This window comes from Zosterops lateralis (genome assembly GCF_965231275.1).
Source record: "Zosterops lateralis genome assembly, chromosome: Z".
Classification (NCBI taxonomy): domain Eukaryota; kingdom Metazoa; phylum Chordata; class Aves; order Passeriformes; family Zosteropidae; genus Zosterops; species Zosterops lateralis.
In genome coordinates, this window is record NC_139800.1 from 50,503,951 (window position 1) to 50,519,327 (window position 15,377).

At 38.7% G+C, this 15,377-nt stretch overlaps 1 protein-coding gene across 7 annotated transcripts in view; it reads left to right on the forward strand.

Annotated features, from left to right (window-relative positions):
* Positions 1-9,287, forward strand: part of MOB3B (MOB kinase activator 3B) — an 80,762-nt gene extending 71,475 nt beyond the window's left edge. For all 7 annotated transcript variants that reach the window (XM_083883121.1, XM_083883119.1, XM_083883120.1 and 4 more), the window contains exon 4: positions 8,932-9,287. In XM_083883121.1, the coding sequence (XP_083739247.1) occupies positions 8,932-8,961 (30 nt within the window). In that variant the 3' untranslated portion in view covers positions 8,962-9,287. The remainder of the gene's footprint in view (positions 1-8,931) is intronic.
* Positions 9,288-15,377: the final 6,090 nt, after the last annotated feature.

Below are 15,377 nucleotides of genomic sequence, written 5' to 3' on the forward strand. Positions count from 1 at the left end.
TTGGGGATGTTGGCAGTAGATGAAACATAATGTTAGTCTGCAGGACTTATGGTGTATGTTTAAAATAGATTTTATCAGACTTTTGCAACACAGTGCATTAGTTATAAAATCAAATGAAGCAAATAATTCAAACAAGGTTCTCCCTCCCATCTGGGAGTTGTCCTTTCTGCAGTCAAAGAGGTGGTTATAGTTTAAAATGCCATTGTAATTTATATGTCATTTCCCCATACCCATCAGCAGGTTAATTTGACAGATTCTTGAGTCTGTGTTTCATAGAGTTGTTTTATATGGGGAGAAAAGAGGAAACTGACATAGTCGCTGACCCCACAAAGTGTTCTGAGAAAAAAACACATGTCCAATTTGTTAAATTAGGGTAAAAGAAGATGTCTGAAAGTTTATGATTTCTTTTCTGCAGCCAACAGACAGACAAGGCAGCACCATGAGAGCTCTCAGAAGACCTTTGAAGTATGCCTTCATTGGGAGGCTATGGGGAAACATAGTGTTAAGATGCGTTACTTGTTTTGTGTCATTTCCCTGTGTGACCAGCTTTATTTCCTACTGTCAGTAGTTCATCATCATTCACTTTCGAGCCACTTCCAATGGCCAAAACACTATAAGCATGGGGGTGCCTATTACCTCCATCCCACCCTTTTCCTTTGTAAGTGACAGCTTGTCAAAATTCAAACACAGCATCTAAATATACTTTTTAGTGAGAATCTTTATGCAGCTGCCTCAGCACATAAATTTGTTGTTCAAACATTAGCACAGCTACATGAAGTATAGCCCTTCTACTTCCTTCCTGTGATCTGTTTTCTCTGACAATGTATTCTACAGTATGTAGAACTTAAGAAATATACCATATTACTTTATAAGCACATCATGAGCAAAACAATCTTGGTTCATGGAATTTACTTAATTTATTGCCAGTTAACAAACTTCTGATTACTGATCTGTGTATTGAGGAGGAAAAAAAGATAATTAAACAAAACAGTTGTCAAAGAAACACCTTTCTTCCCCAGAGTCTAATTCAGTAAAAAACTTCTCCCTGCTTGCAGGTCTCCACTCATCTTGAGTTTGCTAGGTTACATTCAGCTACTTCTAATCCCTTCAGTGAAGTGAGGGGCAATGCAGGAGACTGGGGAGGTGTCTGTTGCTTACTTCTTACTTGTGTTCCTCCACCCCAGTGTGGATTTACTGTGGGACACAGTCCCTTCACAGTGTCCCTGCTCTGGTGTGCACCCATGACACATAGATCCTTCAGAGCTGTGTGGGCTCTGGCACATAGCCCTTCCTTCCAAGAATATGTCTCTAATCATATCTCAACAGTGCCACCATTTGTCTTCTCTTAACAGCTGCTGCTTTCTTAAATCTGTGAGCAGAGGCACCATGAATTTCTCTAGCAGAAATTTTGGCACATGTTGGGTTCACTGCAGTGCTGTTAAGGGCAGATGGAAGTAGCTGACTGGCACAGGACAGTACATGACTTCTGGCCGCCATAACCCACCCTGCTAGCCCCCTGCCACCAAAACCCTTCCGGTACAAAGCATCCTCTTCTAAGTCATATGTGATCTGGTTGAAGACTTACTTCTGTTTTCAGTTTTGTTTTAAGTTTTTTGCCTATCTCTGAGTAATAGGTCTCTTCATTCTTCTTACGTGAAATATAAAAAATACCTAGCATTTGACAGAAGTCTTGTGAGCCTGAATTTAACAGTGTTTTCCACAAAATAAGAGTTGTACCAACAGAACTTGCTCCTGGTTCTACCTCCTACCTTCAGCAGCAAACTGGATCCTTGCTCTAAAAGTTACACTGGTTGAAATGGGAAGTGAGCGAGCTTTTAGAAACCTGGTCTGCTGGGGGCTGATGGGTCCATCTGTCAGAGGATGGGAAGAGCATCTTTGGCTATAGGCTTGCTTAGCTGATGAGGAGGCCTTTAAATTAAAGGTGCCAGTGGGAAGGGAACCTCAGTCTAGCCCACTCCTACTAGTTTGATAGCATTACAAATCAGTTTGTTTCCCAGCAGATTCCCAAATAACTGGAAACTACTGACTGTAGCGAAATTTTCTTCTGAGGTCAGGGCTGATAGAAAGCAGAAAATAGTAATCTGCTTTGCTTATTCTCAAGTTGTTGTTGTTTTTGGTTTTTTTTAATCACATCCTATGAAAACATTGAGCTTTTTCTCAAAGTAATTTTTATAAACATTTTTTTATTAGAACAGAAAGTAATAAAACATTTGAAAGTAATAAACATTTGAAAGTAATAATTACATTTGAATGTTATATTAACATGTTAATATTAATAATTACGTTTGACAAAAAGTAGAGAAGGATATTGCTTATGTGCACTATTCTGCTTACTTTTGACATACCGATTTCATTTAGATCCAGGGATTATAAGCCACGGTAGCAACTGGCTGGAACTGGGGGGAAGTAGTGACTATCAGTAGAGCTTAGTGTATAAAAATGGTGAAACTGGCAATTGCCTCTGTGAGCATGGACTTCATCTGCAGGATAAACAAGGACAATAGGATTTTCTTCCCTCATTATTCTCAGTGTAAAAGCTTCCATTGGCTATATAGCATGATTGGTTTCTGAAAACTTTTTCATCCGATATTTGGAGCTGCTTAAAAGCAGTTATAACATGGAAGTCAAGATACCAAATCAAGAAAACTGTTTTCATGAGAGTTCTGCCAAGTCTCCTGTCTATTTCAAGATGGGCCAATTAACAGTACTGTAGTCATACAGTGCTTTTATGCTTTTTGTTTTTCCAGGGTTACAGACCTCATAAATATCAGCCCCCAGCTCTGTAACTCTTGTCACCTGCCTCTGTACATGAGGGCAGAGTAGCTACTGGTATATATCCAATTTATGTCTTTTCATTAAATTATTAGCAACTTTGATGCATCTTTGTCTATACTACAAAAAAATGCTTGCTCAACAGGCAATTCATTGCCAGTAATGTGACAGATGTAGTAGAAATACTATAAACATAACACTTCTGGCACTAGCTTCATTCAGTACTCACAGTGGAAAACTCAGCTGTGGCAAGTTTAGCAAAACGTGGCAAAGTTCTGGCGTTTTGACACAGGCACTCTCAGATGAAGCACAGCTGAGTGAAACAGGATGATTACAAGAGACTTTTTATGCAGACAAAATTTTCAAGCATATATTTTAAAATAGAGGTATTCCTTTTTTAATTCACTGAGGTTTTTTTCCAAAATATTGCCTTGTCTGCTTAGTTATTTTTTTATGTTTATGGCAAACATTAGAATATACACTTTTCCAGCCCATATTCTTTGTATATCCACTTATAATCTTCATGAAGGCAGTGAAGGTATGCACAAATCAGTAGAGTCTGAAGTGCAAGTTATTTGCCAGCCAGCAGAGGACAGTTTGAGCTTAAGAGTGCAGGAGAACTAATTTCATTTAGTTACTGTGTTCTTGTTGTTACTATCCTTCATAGCTACTCAGTTTTACTTTTACACTGCTGCTCATTGCCATCAAAGTACAGCCCTTCAGATCTTTTCAAGGTGTACTGTGTCACAGCATGTAGAAGAAGTAAGACAACAGTAATATTAAGACATTGTTTTAAAGATACCTCCGGCTGTTTATCCTTCCAGACTTCCCAGTGTGTTGTGTGTGCTGCCTGGATGGCTTTGGGGAGGGAACATGTAAGGTTTAGTCTTGTTCAGATTTGTTCAGTCACTGCTGCCAACTAGAAAACAGGTGGGTTTTTTTCTTTCAGAAATGCAAAAAAAAAAAAAAAAAACCCAAAAAACAACCAACCAAAAACCTCAAATGACCTATCATTTCCTGCTCCCAGTCCAGTTATGGTGTTAATATCCAGTGAGATTTTCTTTACATTGTACGAGCAGTGAGAATTTCTCAAAAAATGTATCTGATCACTAACTAAAGAAGAAACCAGTTATAGGTAAATGCTGTCTTTTCCATGTCCTGCAGGAAATTAGAAGGAAACTGAGAGTTCTAGGACTTAACACTGCTGAAAAATAGAATTCTCAACTCTGATGCTGCAAGAAAGCACTGCCTTAAGGTGCACTGCCAGGCTGGATTTTCTGAATTTCTGGCACACATTTTCAGTGACTATTTCTATGGCATCAGCTGTTTTGCTTGCACTGAATTCAAGACAGAAGGACTTTACTAGTGAGATTTTGGTTAACTGTTAAAAAAGTGCCTGTGTTTTCCTTTCTTTAGTACTTAACAGCTTCCTTCAGTAGTCTAGCTGTCATAAGGCAATTGTGAAGACAGTTTTAAGAAGAAATTTCAGAAAAACTACTTTACTTAACTAAAAGCCTGTGTTTTCTTAATTTGAACAGTACTTGTTGAGTGATTCTATTAGTTTTATTGAGTGTTGGATTGGACTGTTATTATTCTCTCTAAACCTGAAAGAACCAGAAAACTGAGAAACAGCAAGCCCACCTTTGCTAATTGTCAAAGGAAAAAAATCTCATGTCACATGAACTTAGAAATTCTGCAAAAGAAAAAAGAAATGAGGAAAGATGTGTTATTGTTCCACTCAATTAGATCTGTTAGTGTTTAAAATAATTTATGCAAAATACCTACTACATGCAACAAAATTGTAGTTCATAGTGATGTCTTCTGATCAATGTTATGCAAAATTTTATGCTAAGGATAGTTGTAGTGTTTGCTTATTCACTCTGCATTATTCAGTGTGGGAAGCAACACATTCCAAGTCCATTTAATAGGGTAAGATACACTGAACCCAACCCAGATTTTTTCCACTTTCTCTGGCCCTTTTCCCGGCCAATGCACCAAGAAGTGTCCTGGTTTAGGATAAATTAGGGGAGAATCTCTAGAAGGAGTCCCCTAAAAAAACAAACCTCCACCACCCCTCCCCCCCAGCCCTGGGTTTGGGAAGGAAATTCCTTGGAGGAAAGTGGAAAAAAACGGTTTATTGACAAATGAAAAAAACTCTCCCCACCACAAGGAAAAGGAAAAGCTGAAGTTACTGTGAGGGGGAGGGCACAGAGCTTCTTTCGCGGGCCCCAGAGATTCTCAGACTTCTCAGATCGGGTCAGGTTCGGAGCCGGTCCAAATCTTCGGGGGGGCGGGGCGGGGCGGGGGGGGAGAAGAAAGGGGAAAAGAAAAGGGAAAAAAAAAAAAAAAAAAACGGAAACAGGCAGCAACAGCAGCAACAGCAGCAACAGCAGAGAGAGAAAAACAGTGGCCAAGCAGCGGCAGCCAGCAGCGAGCGAAGCAGCCAAGAGAGAGCAGCAAAGTGGTAGCCCCCGCCAAGGGTTGGGGGGGGGGCAGCTGTTAGATACAACAATGTAGTCCACGATATGGGAGAGGAGGCACCGTCAACCCAGGACACCTTTTCAAATATTTCTTTTTTTCCTTTCATCTGAGAAATCAAGTTGGTACTCCCTTAAAAAAATATTCAGAAATCTGTCCTTCCTTGAAATCACAAATACATGTAACAAAACATGTAGATTCCTGATGCTTACACACTGGCTTGTTAGCATTAATTCCAGAGAGTAAGTAAATACTTCAGGGACTTGATAAAGAATAGCAAGTCTTTCTCCTTATGTTCTTTAGAAGTGAGTTCCATGTTAAAGTCTCCTCACTTACTGGTCTTGGCCTTATTCAACACATAGAATGGGTACAGGCTTCTGGTTTGGATTTTGGATTTGAAAAACAGCATCTACTTCTGCCTTCATTTTTTTGAGCTAACTGTGTAATCCAGAATTGAGAGCAGGAACAAGTCTGAATCTAGCAATGCAAAATAATGCTCTGGAGTATCTTGTATTTTCAAGAGGAAGTGTATCTGCTGTCAAATGCTCTGGTATGGAGAGTTTCTGTTAATGAGCACAGAAAGACTTTGAAAGTTTTCAATATGTTTTCAAGTGTTCATGTGTCCTGTGTCTCTGTGTTTGATTTTCAGATTCCCTTATCTCTCTAGCCTTTATATTTCATTCAATATCCAGCTGGGACTAGGTATCACAGTACCTTAAGGCAAAGAGCATTTCCAATGTTCTTGCCTTCTCAGAAGAGTCAGTTGATAGCTAGTTGTCCCTTGCCATGTTTGGGAAATACTCTTATGTGCTTTTAATCAATAATGCTAGTCAAGAACATACTTCTGCACATTTCCCAATTTAAAATGAACAGTGACGTTTCAGAAAAGCACAAACCCACGGAGACTCAGGAGACACTGAAGAACATTCAGCTTTTTGTTAAAGACAGTGCTCACCTAAGGCTATGCAGTGGCAGAATAACTAAGGATCAGATCTTCAGTGAGGTTTGAGGGGGAGTGTTCTGCAGAGTTAAGTGAAAGGGGGACTGTGTGCTAAGTTCTCTGGTCCCCATCAGAATCAGTGAGAGATATGCCAACAGGCTCTGTGAAGAGTGAGTGGTTAATATTTAAAGGTAAGTATCTCAGAGGGGGCAAAGTCTGGCAAGTAGGAGCAGCTTGTTCAGTAACAGGCTCTGCAACACACATGCCTCATGCTGCCACCCAGCCAAGATTGGACACTGCAGGCACGACCCTTCCTTTCCTTCTCACCAGCATTTTGAGCGAAGCCAACTTTTTCTTTGCCAGCATTCAAATTGTATCAGTGTCTTTGAGAAAACATTTCCTGGTTATTGTGTGAATTCCTCTAAGAAAATAACAAGTAGGAGTGGATCACTACCACAGAGCTTGCACCAATTCACTCTCACAGGAATCATGGTCTTTTTATTTTTTTAAAGCACATCTAATTCACTGTCATTGGGTGAAATCAGTAAAAGCTCAAGCATATATATGCAGGAATGCAATGTAATTGTACTTTTGTGTCCTTCAATTGCCAGTAACCATATATATCAATACAGAGAATATTTCTATGCATCAGAGATGTCAATGTTTTTTAAAGTTAAGCACTTTTCTGACTTTACAACTTTGTTGAGATTTTCAAAACTGTGGCCAAGCAACTGTTGCAACAGAAGGCCTTGCAGGGAGAAAGTTACATTTGCAGCAATGTTCTCCTGACAGGGTGGGGAAATAGAATCTATGGAGAAGATTCTGGATGTAACTGAATAACAAAAAAAAAAAAAAAAAAAAAAAAAAAAAAAAAAAAAAAAAAAAAAAAAAAAAAAAAAAAAAAAAATCAGCATATAAGGGCGAGAGAGCCTTGGGGAGAATTTGTATTACTTATAAAATAGATTAATTCTGCCTCTAGAGAGAAGTTAGAAATGGCATGATAGGTTCATGCTTCCTGGCTGTTATGGCAAACTGGTTTAAAGCCCTCTAGTTTACATCTTCTGCATGTAAGTTCCTACTCTGCCCTTTTCCTGGACACATTTATCCATATCTAAACTCCTACCTCTGATGCTAATGCAGTTTTCCTCCCACCCTCTGAAGGAGGGTGGCCCAGTTGGCTCTGATATGGTCCACATTACTGTCTGGACTGCTTTTATAACAAGGTGAGATGATAGAGATGATCACTGTTCAGCAGCAGTTGCAGAAGGAAGTTACAGTGTTTTACCTCATAGGTCTATCAGCCTCGATTATAGGAAGTACACTAGGAACATGCAGACATTGAGTATGTGTAAAATTGAGGGCCAACAAAGATAAAAGTTGCCTTGAAATGCGTTAACACCTAATTAATATTCAGTAGGAAGCTGTCCAACACTGTGCTGAATTTTATTTAGTTCTGCATTTGGTGTTTGTTGCTCTAATAAAATAAACCTAATCACAGCTATTTAAGAAAAAAAAAATTAAAAAAAAACCCAAAAACAAACAAACAAACAAAAAAAAAAAACCCCACAAAACATTTAAGGAGAAAAGGAGACAGATTTATCCATGAACAGTCAGCTTTGTCATCTTTAACTACTAGTTCAGCTTACTGTATATATCACTGTAGAGGTCACATATTACTGTATAAATTCCCAAACTAATTACATTGTCTTTATAACAAATTACAACATTTCATTCTATTACATACATAGCAACAAATAACAAGTAATGCAATATAAATATACAAGAAAGAAAAAAATAGTTAAAGGTTTGGAAAGGGAGGAGAAAGTCCCATGATTATGTGTAGGATTCTAGGTGGAAAAGTAATCTGTTAAACACAGATACAGTGTGTATCTTACACAGAGTAAGATACAGTTACAAAATTGTCATGAAGCCATTTGCATTAGATCTTAATGACCTTAAAAATTATAAAAAAATATTTAATCAAGCGAAGAGATTTTTTTAGAGACTTCTGATAACTTCGTAAATCTCAATTGATTTTCCAAGGTAAATACTGGGTGGTCTGGTGTATATGGATGGCTGTTGGTCAGATAATGCCTTTCCAGAAAAACTGCTGACAAATATGAAGTCTAATAGAAAGGGGCAGCCAGCTACCAAAGAGTTTGTATCAGAGTGCTTGTAAATCAGATTAAATAAAATGCTGTGTGGATCCCAAACCCCAGTTCCTAATGGAGTCTGTAAATGGTCCAAAACCCCATCTTAGAGATGAATGCCACAGCTTTGGTCAAGTCCTCAAGGCTTGTGTTCCTGTGCCCTTTGTGCCTGTGGTTAGGCAGAAATAACTAAGCAGAGAAGGTGTATCTAGAAGTCCTGTTGGCTTCAGGTTCAATGAGAATGATTTGAATCCTTTTTCTTACATTAAATTAAAAGGTTTCTGGTATTTGTAGTTGATTTATTTCTTTGGGCATGGGGACGTAGCACCATTTACCTGACATGGCTAGGGATTTATTAGGTTATTAAAGCTGTCAAAAGTGACCAAATGCTACATTTTACTTGCCAGTTACGTTCATTGTCCTTGAAAGTGACAGAGAGGGGCAGAAACATGGAGCCATATAAAACCACATGAATTTGCAGAATTGCAGAAATATTAACAGTGAAGAGGCCTGTGCACACTTAACCACAAATGTCATTTGTTTTTTTTATTTCTCTTTCTTGTTTTACAGAAAGAGATGACAACCAGGATGTGTCACTAAAAACTACACACTGAAGACAAACAAAGTCCAATTTCCTTCCTACAGCAAAGTTCAAGAATATGACAGCTCTCATGGACTGAGACTGTTTGTTAATCCCTGAAAGCAGGAAGTGTTGTTAACCCTAAATATGTTGCTAGGAACCTCATCTGAGCAACATGGATTATTGAGAAAAAGAAGAATTATATCAGCTCTAGCTCCTTTATCAGAGAAAAGAACCTCTTCAGTCACAGACAATGGCAGACAGTGCCCCTGCTGCTAAAGCTTTACTGAAATTCAGATCCCTGGGCTGACCTCCAGACTAGTTTTGAAATAAATCTGCAATCTTGCATTCTTTTTTTTTTGTTTCTTGAGATGTGCTTTCTTTCCTAACTGCAACAGACTATTAAGAGGTTCTGGAATCAAAGAAAACTTAGCCTTTAATGCCCCCTACCCTACTCCAGGCCACCCAAGGTTTGGCCACCATTCCCAAATGCCAGCAAGCCTTGTGTTTCCAGGAAGACAGCCACATCTTTGAGCTGAACCGGCAGTTGGTGGTCCATTGTGACTCATAATTTAATGACAGTGAGAGGGTTTCTAATCTCTACTACATGAACAGGGATCCAGATATAGCTCTGCAGTGCTGAAGTATTTTCCTTGAATTCATGCTATGACTGACAGCAAATGTTCACAGTATCTCTATATTACATAAAAAACCATCTACAGTCATAATTTTCTTGAAGTACCCTATGAAGTACACCAATCTGTAATTTCCTTCTATCCCCTTAAGGATCCTTCTCAATCACCCTAAAATTTCATCTTTTCAGAGAAAAATAAATTTGAGTAACTTGCAGGAAATACAGTAAAGATGAGTGGTAAAAAAGGTTAGAGCAGGAGGGACTAATTTAAAGTCTCTGTTGACATTAAACTATGCCCAGCAATGTGACTTACTTTATACACTGGGCTTAACACTATTTTTTTCCAGAACTTAAAATCCAAGTTAATTAACACATGTATGGACAGTCTGGAAGGATTTATTGCAGCACATCAAGTCTTCTATGCCAAATGTGCCCTAAGGAGGCTTTCTTTTGAAAAAAAAAAAAAAATTAAAAATTTAAAAAATTAAAGTGATACTTAACAAAGATACCAAAAATACTTCCGGAAAAATGGGAATCAAGTGGAACACATCTGTGTATTCTGTGCCTTGTAATGAATTTTGCACACTTGTGTTATTGTGAAAAGTTACTTTTTCCTGAGTAGGTGCTGAACCCTGTTGCTGCCTTCTCCTTGAATAAGTTTAGGTATGTTTACATCTTCTGAGACAGAAACAGAAGAAAGTCTCATGGAGCATCCAGTGATTGGAACATTTGAAACAGAGGGGAAAAGACACTAAAGAATAACACCAAATATTTTCTAGCTTAATGTTGTAGCACATTATGATTTACTTGCCTGCTTGCTTAAATCAAGGCTTGTAAAATTCTTGCTGGGAAAAAGTGTTTATGTCTGTGAACATTTAGTGTATCTCTGATGGGGGCTTTTCTGCATCTCTAGAACTACACAAACAGCATTATCCTTTGCTTTCAAGGGGATGGACCTAAGTGTTCCTACCTCCTTTGGTAGTCTTTGCAATCAGGTTAATTCTTTGGGGATTGGAATGCACATAGATGATTTCTGTTCAGCTGGCACTTCTACAGGATTTAACTATCTTCTGGAATTCATTGCCACAGCTACTCCTGAGCCTACCTCATTTTAAAGATGAAAAATATAACTTCTTTGGGGTGGTTCATGTAGCTGGCGACTACCTGGAATTACAACTTCAATTGCTTATAAAGAGTTTCTTGAACTCCTCCAAAGTGCCTGGGCTGTGGCACTGTTTGAGATGGAGTTGTAGCTAATGCAGTGAACTTGAATTCCACTTCTACTGTGGACAGTTGCCATGTGGTGTTCCCAGTCTGGGCAACACTAGCTGGTATTTGAAAGATTAACATAAAGATGCAAAGGTGTGGAATTTAGTGCAAAAAGATCAAAGTCACCACACAAATTGGAAAACATGGGGTCTTATGCATAATTTAGTCTTCATTTTATTACACTACTTACCATATGCTGTTTTGGGACTATTTACTGCAGCTCAGTCTGAAGATTAGGGAGAATTTTTTCTCAGTTACGTTTTCGTGAACACATAAATTTTGGGAATGTGAAACTTATCAGTTGGAGTGTTTTCCTTTTCTTTTAAACTATTTTTTCCCCACAAACCCCTATGTTTCATTTTCTGGTATGGCACACTGTATGAGGCAAAAGAGTGAAATGCAGAGTTGAACCCTAGAGGATTTGTGTTTGACCTGGCCAAAATCCCTGCAATGACAAAAGCCCATTATTACACACGAGATGAACCAGCTGCAAAGGAGAGGAAAGTGTACTTGTTTTGGTTGCTTATTCTGCTAGAAAAAAACATGGAGTTTCCTTCCTCCACTTGACAAGATGTGGTCTACTGCTGAGAATCTCCCAACATGTACTCTTGCTTCTGCAGCACAGCCATTCAGCCACCACCTGGCCATCATGTGCCATGGGCCATTTCTCCTGTTCTACTCTGTGGTAGCTGATAAGCAAATACAAATGTTTGGAATGTGGCATCACTACGTAAAAATATCATTTTACCCCTTCCCATAGAGAGAGAAAGGCAGCTTCCTCTTGAGTCTCGTGATCAAAGATTCCAGCATCATCAGTAGTTTCCTCAGGGCCACAGTCAGACAGAATCCTGCTTTGCCATGTTAATGCCTTTTCTACCTGGTCTTATTATTATCTATGTTCCTAATAATGCCAGCATTCTATATTGTTCTGGGATTGGGAAAGGTAGGAGGAGGAGAGGGAGAAAAGAGGTTATTGTTTGGATTTTTTGTTTTGTGGTGGTTTTTTAAATATTTTTTCTAGTTCTTCAATCAGGTTTTGGTTTTCTTATGTAATTTTTTCCCCTGATACTTAGCTTTGAAGATGCTGTTGTGTTAGGCTTCTGTCAGGGTCCGCAAACATATGCGGGGAACCTGATGGTTTGTTTTGGAGATCTCAAAGTGCAAAAGACACAATAGGGGACAACTCAGTTTGCTTAAACAAAAAATGCACTTTTATTTAGTGCCCACAATGCGATAGTAGGGAAAGAAAATAGAGAATAGTGAGAAAGATAGAGAAAGAGGGGGAGGGGATTATAGCTACCAATGTGGAGAGTCGGAATCCTCAAGGTGTAGAGATGCCCATAGACGCGATCTTCTCCAGTGGGGTGATCATGAAGGTGTTCAGGTCTCCAGAGTCTTTATAGGTTGGTTGGGGGAGGACCAAGGCGAGTGGCACAGAGCCAGAGAGAACCAAATGAGTGGCAGAGAGCCGAGGCAGGCACCTGTGTTAAGGTTGGTTGCTCAGGAGCAAGCTGCAAGCCGTACCCCACTCCTAGTATGGTCAGTATAGTCAGCTCAGTCCACTGTAACAAGCTCTATTGTTCAGTCCTCCAAGACTCAACAAACGTTCCACCTCAGCCAGGCCAGGGGCTCCCTTCGGGGTCCTGGTCCCCAACCATCAGAGACAGTTGTGAGGCAAATCACATCCTTGGACAGACTCTGACAGCTTCAAGGCACTTCAAAGTGCCTTTATAGAGGAATAATTTCAACTAACTGAAACTCAGCATTACTCTGAAGTAATGAAAAATTGTAAATGGTTCCTATGACACCAAACTTGACTTCAGTTGTTAAAGACTTAAGAGCTTTCATTGATTGTCTCTGTAATAAGAAATTTTGTAGTGAACTTCTGTTTTGTGTGGACATAAGTTAGTGACAACTGTAATATGAAACAAATTTGATCATAACCTCCCTTAGGTTTTATGAACAATGGAGTCCCAGGGTCTTTTGAAGGGTGGGGTTTTTTTACTAGTCCACAACAGCAAAATTGATGATTTTATCTATCAGATTTGAGAGAAGCTGGGGACTTATGAAACTTACTAGTTTTCTCCAAGAACTCAGGCTCTAAAGCAGCAAAACCTACACTGGGCAAGTTATTTGATTCTCCTGATAAATGCATTCATTAAGAATAAGGCAGGGAAAGAGAAGGAAAACAAATAATGTGTTTTCACATTTCAGGACCTACGGACAACAACTCAAGATGTGCAGAAACTTAATGGGTGAACACTGTCCTCAGTGATCACAAATTCTTTGTGGAGAGGATACAGAGACTTATGCTCTCCGTAGCTGCGAAGCCACTCTTGCCAAGTCTCTGTTAACAACAGACTAAAAGGATCTTTGAGCACCTTTGGGTTAAATAAATTACACATTTTGGAGCCCCCTCACAAAAAGCTATTCCTTCCTGTCACTTTTTACCTTCTCTGTTCTTGAGGTTTCTTATTTTCTGAGTGGGAGGTCTCAGAGACAGCCTTCAGCCCTTCAGTGTTCCTTTTGCTTCCCCAAGGACAGTCTTGTTACAAAAAGTAGCTTTCTCACCTCCCTCTGTGCCTCCAGAAGGGCTACCTCTCACCTATGCCCTCTGAAGAGAGACCATCAAGGGCTGTCATCTCTTCAGAAAAACAAAAGCAAGAGAGCAGGAGGTACCTGCAAGAGCAGAAAAACAGGAGTCACTGCACATGAAACAGAAACATGATTGTTATAGTAAAGCACAGTTTATGTGCTTTAGAAAGGGGATAACACTGGGGCACCCAGTATAGACAAGTGGTCAGTATTTAGACATTTTTTCCTATATATTGGAAAAAAATAAATAAAATATATTTTTACTAGTTATGGAGACTATTCCAAGGGCAAAGCAAGCCAAATCAGCACTAACAATCTGGTGATGGTGTAAATTTGAATAAAGAGTTATAAAATATGTTTTTTTCCTGTGTTTTCTGCTAAAATAGGCAGCGATTCCCAAGGTTTAGCCAAATATATTAGAGCTCTTAAAGTAGTTTCTGTTCCATGTTTTACTAAGTTTTCCTATTTTAAAGACAGATGTAATTAATATAATTTAAAGTTATAATAATTTTCTCCCAGGGAAAAAATAAATCATTTGTCCAGTCTAATACATGTGTGTATGTGGATGTGCACATATATATATATGTATATATGTGTGTGTGTGTTTGGGGATATGGATGTGAAAGCATCAGCATATGCATGTGTACACTCCCTCTCTTTCCTATAAGATATATTTTTTTAAATTTTGGTAATTTTTAAGGGAATGCTTCTTTCTAAGAAATAAGTGGTTGATTCTTTTTTCCTCCATGTATCAGCTCTGTTTGGTGTGTTAATTTTTTTAATGATGTCACATTTGTCTCAGCCTTTTTTAGTTCTGATTGTTATTAAATAATTGTTCAACTGTATGAGAAGAGACTGTTGTCTAATTACAATTAACTGCTGTAATCATTAAAAGAAAAGGAAAGTTTACTTTCCAAACCAATCATAATGGATGAAGCAATGGAATACAAATATAAATAAACATAACCAGAAGTGTTGTTTAGTAACTTAGCATCCAACTCTTCAGCAAGAAAAATGCATATGGTTTTCATACCATAGAGCAGAATTCCTTGGCAGGCTCCCTGGACTCAGAGGTGAGTGAGATCTATCACTGCCAGCACCAGCTTCACGGTCCTCCTGTGACAGCATGACACCAAGAAAAATTGACCAAATTTTGTGCTAATGAAAACTGACCAGTCTCTCACCAACACTGTGGGATCAGATGAAGTATGAGTAGCCATTCCTTAGCTAGGCTGGCCTGCTTATTTTTGCCTGTCAAATATTTGAGCTTGGGTAACTCATGGGTTTCATTATGTCCTTTACCTGACTCCTGATGAGACACTCCAAGGAGTGTCCAGGAGTGACGGGTAAGTAGCACCAAGACAGTTAAAGGCAAAGTTTTGTCTCCTAAAAACAAAAGTCAAGAGCCTCAAAAGTTGGCTGTTAGAACTTGGGAGCTCACTGCCTCGTTCTCTTTGTCCTCATTCCTAAAGCACAGATAAGCACATATATATATGTGCATAATTACATGTAAAATTACTATACCTAATATGAGTCGGGTACAGAGCTTGAAGGGGGCAGGAGCATTGGAGTTAAGAATGGCATTGTAGAGACAACCTGTCATTGTAGAGATGGACACAACACACTGTGCAACATATCAAAAGCTTCTCTTTTATTTCCTGTATGTTCCCTTTTTATACTTTTCTAAATAAAGTGTGTAAAGAACATATTTCTAAACAAAGTGTGTACTTTAATTATTGATGAATTAAAACAACTCATCATGTTCATTAGTACAAAGCAATTAATATCAATATATTTGGCAAGCATTCACAAAAAATCTAAAGGCATATATTCTTTTCTGTTTCTACAAAACTGCAAATATCCTTTTAATTGTCTTTCTTTTATAAGTTCCTCTTCCAATGACCTCGTCTTTTTCCTTTCACGGGTATTGTAAGCCGC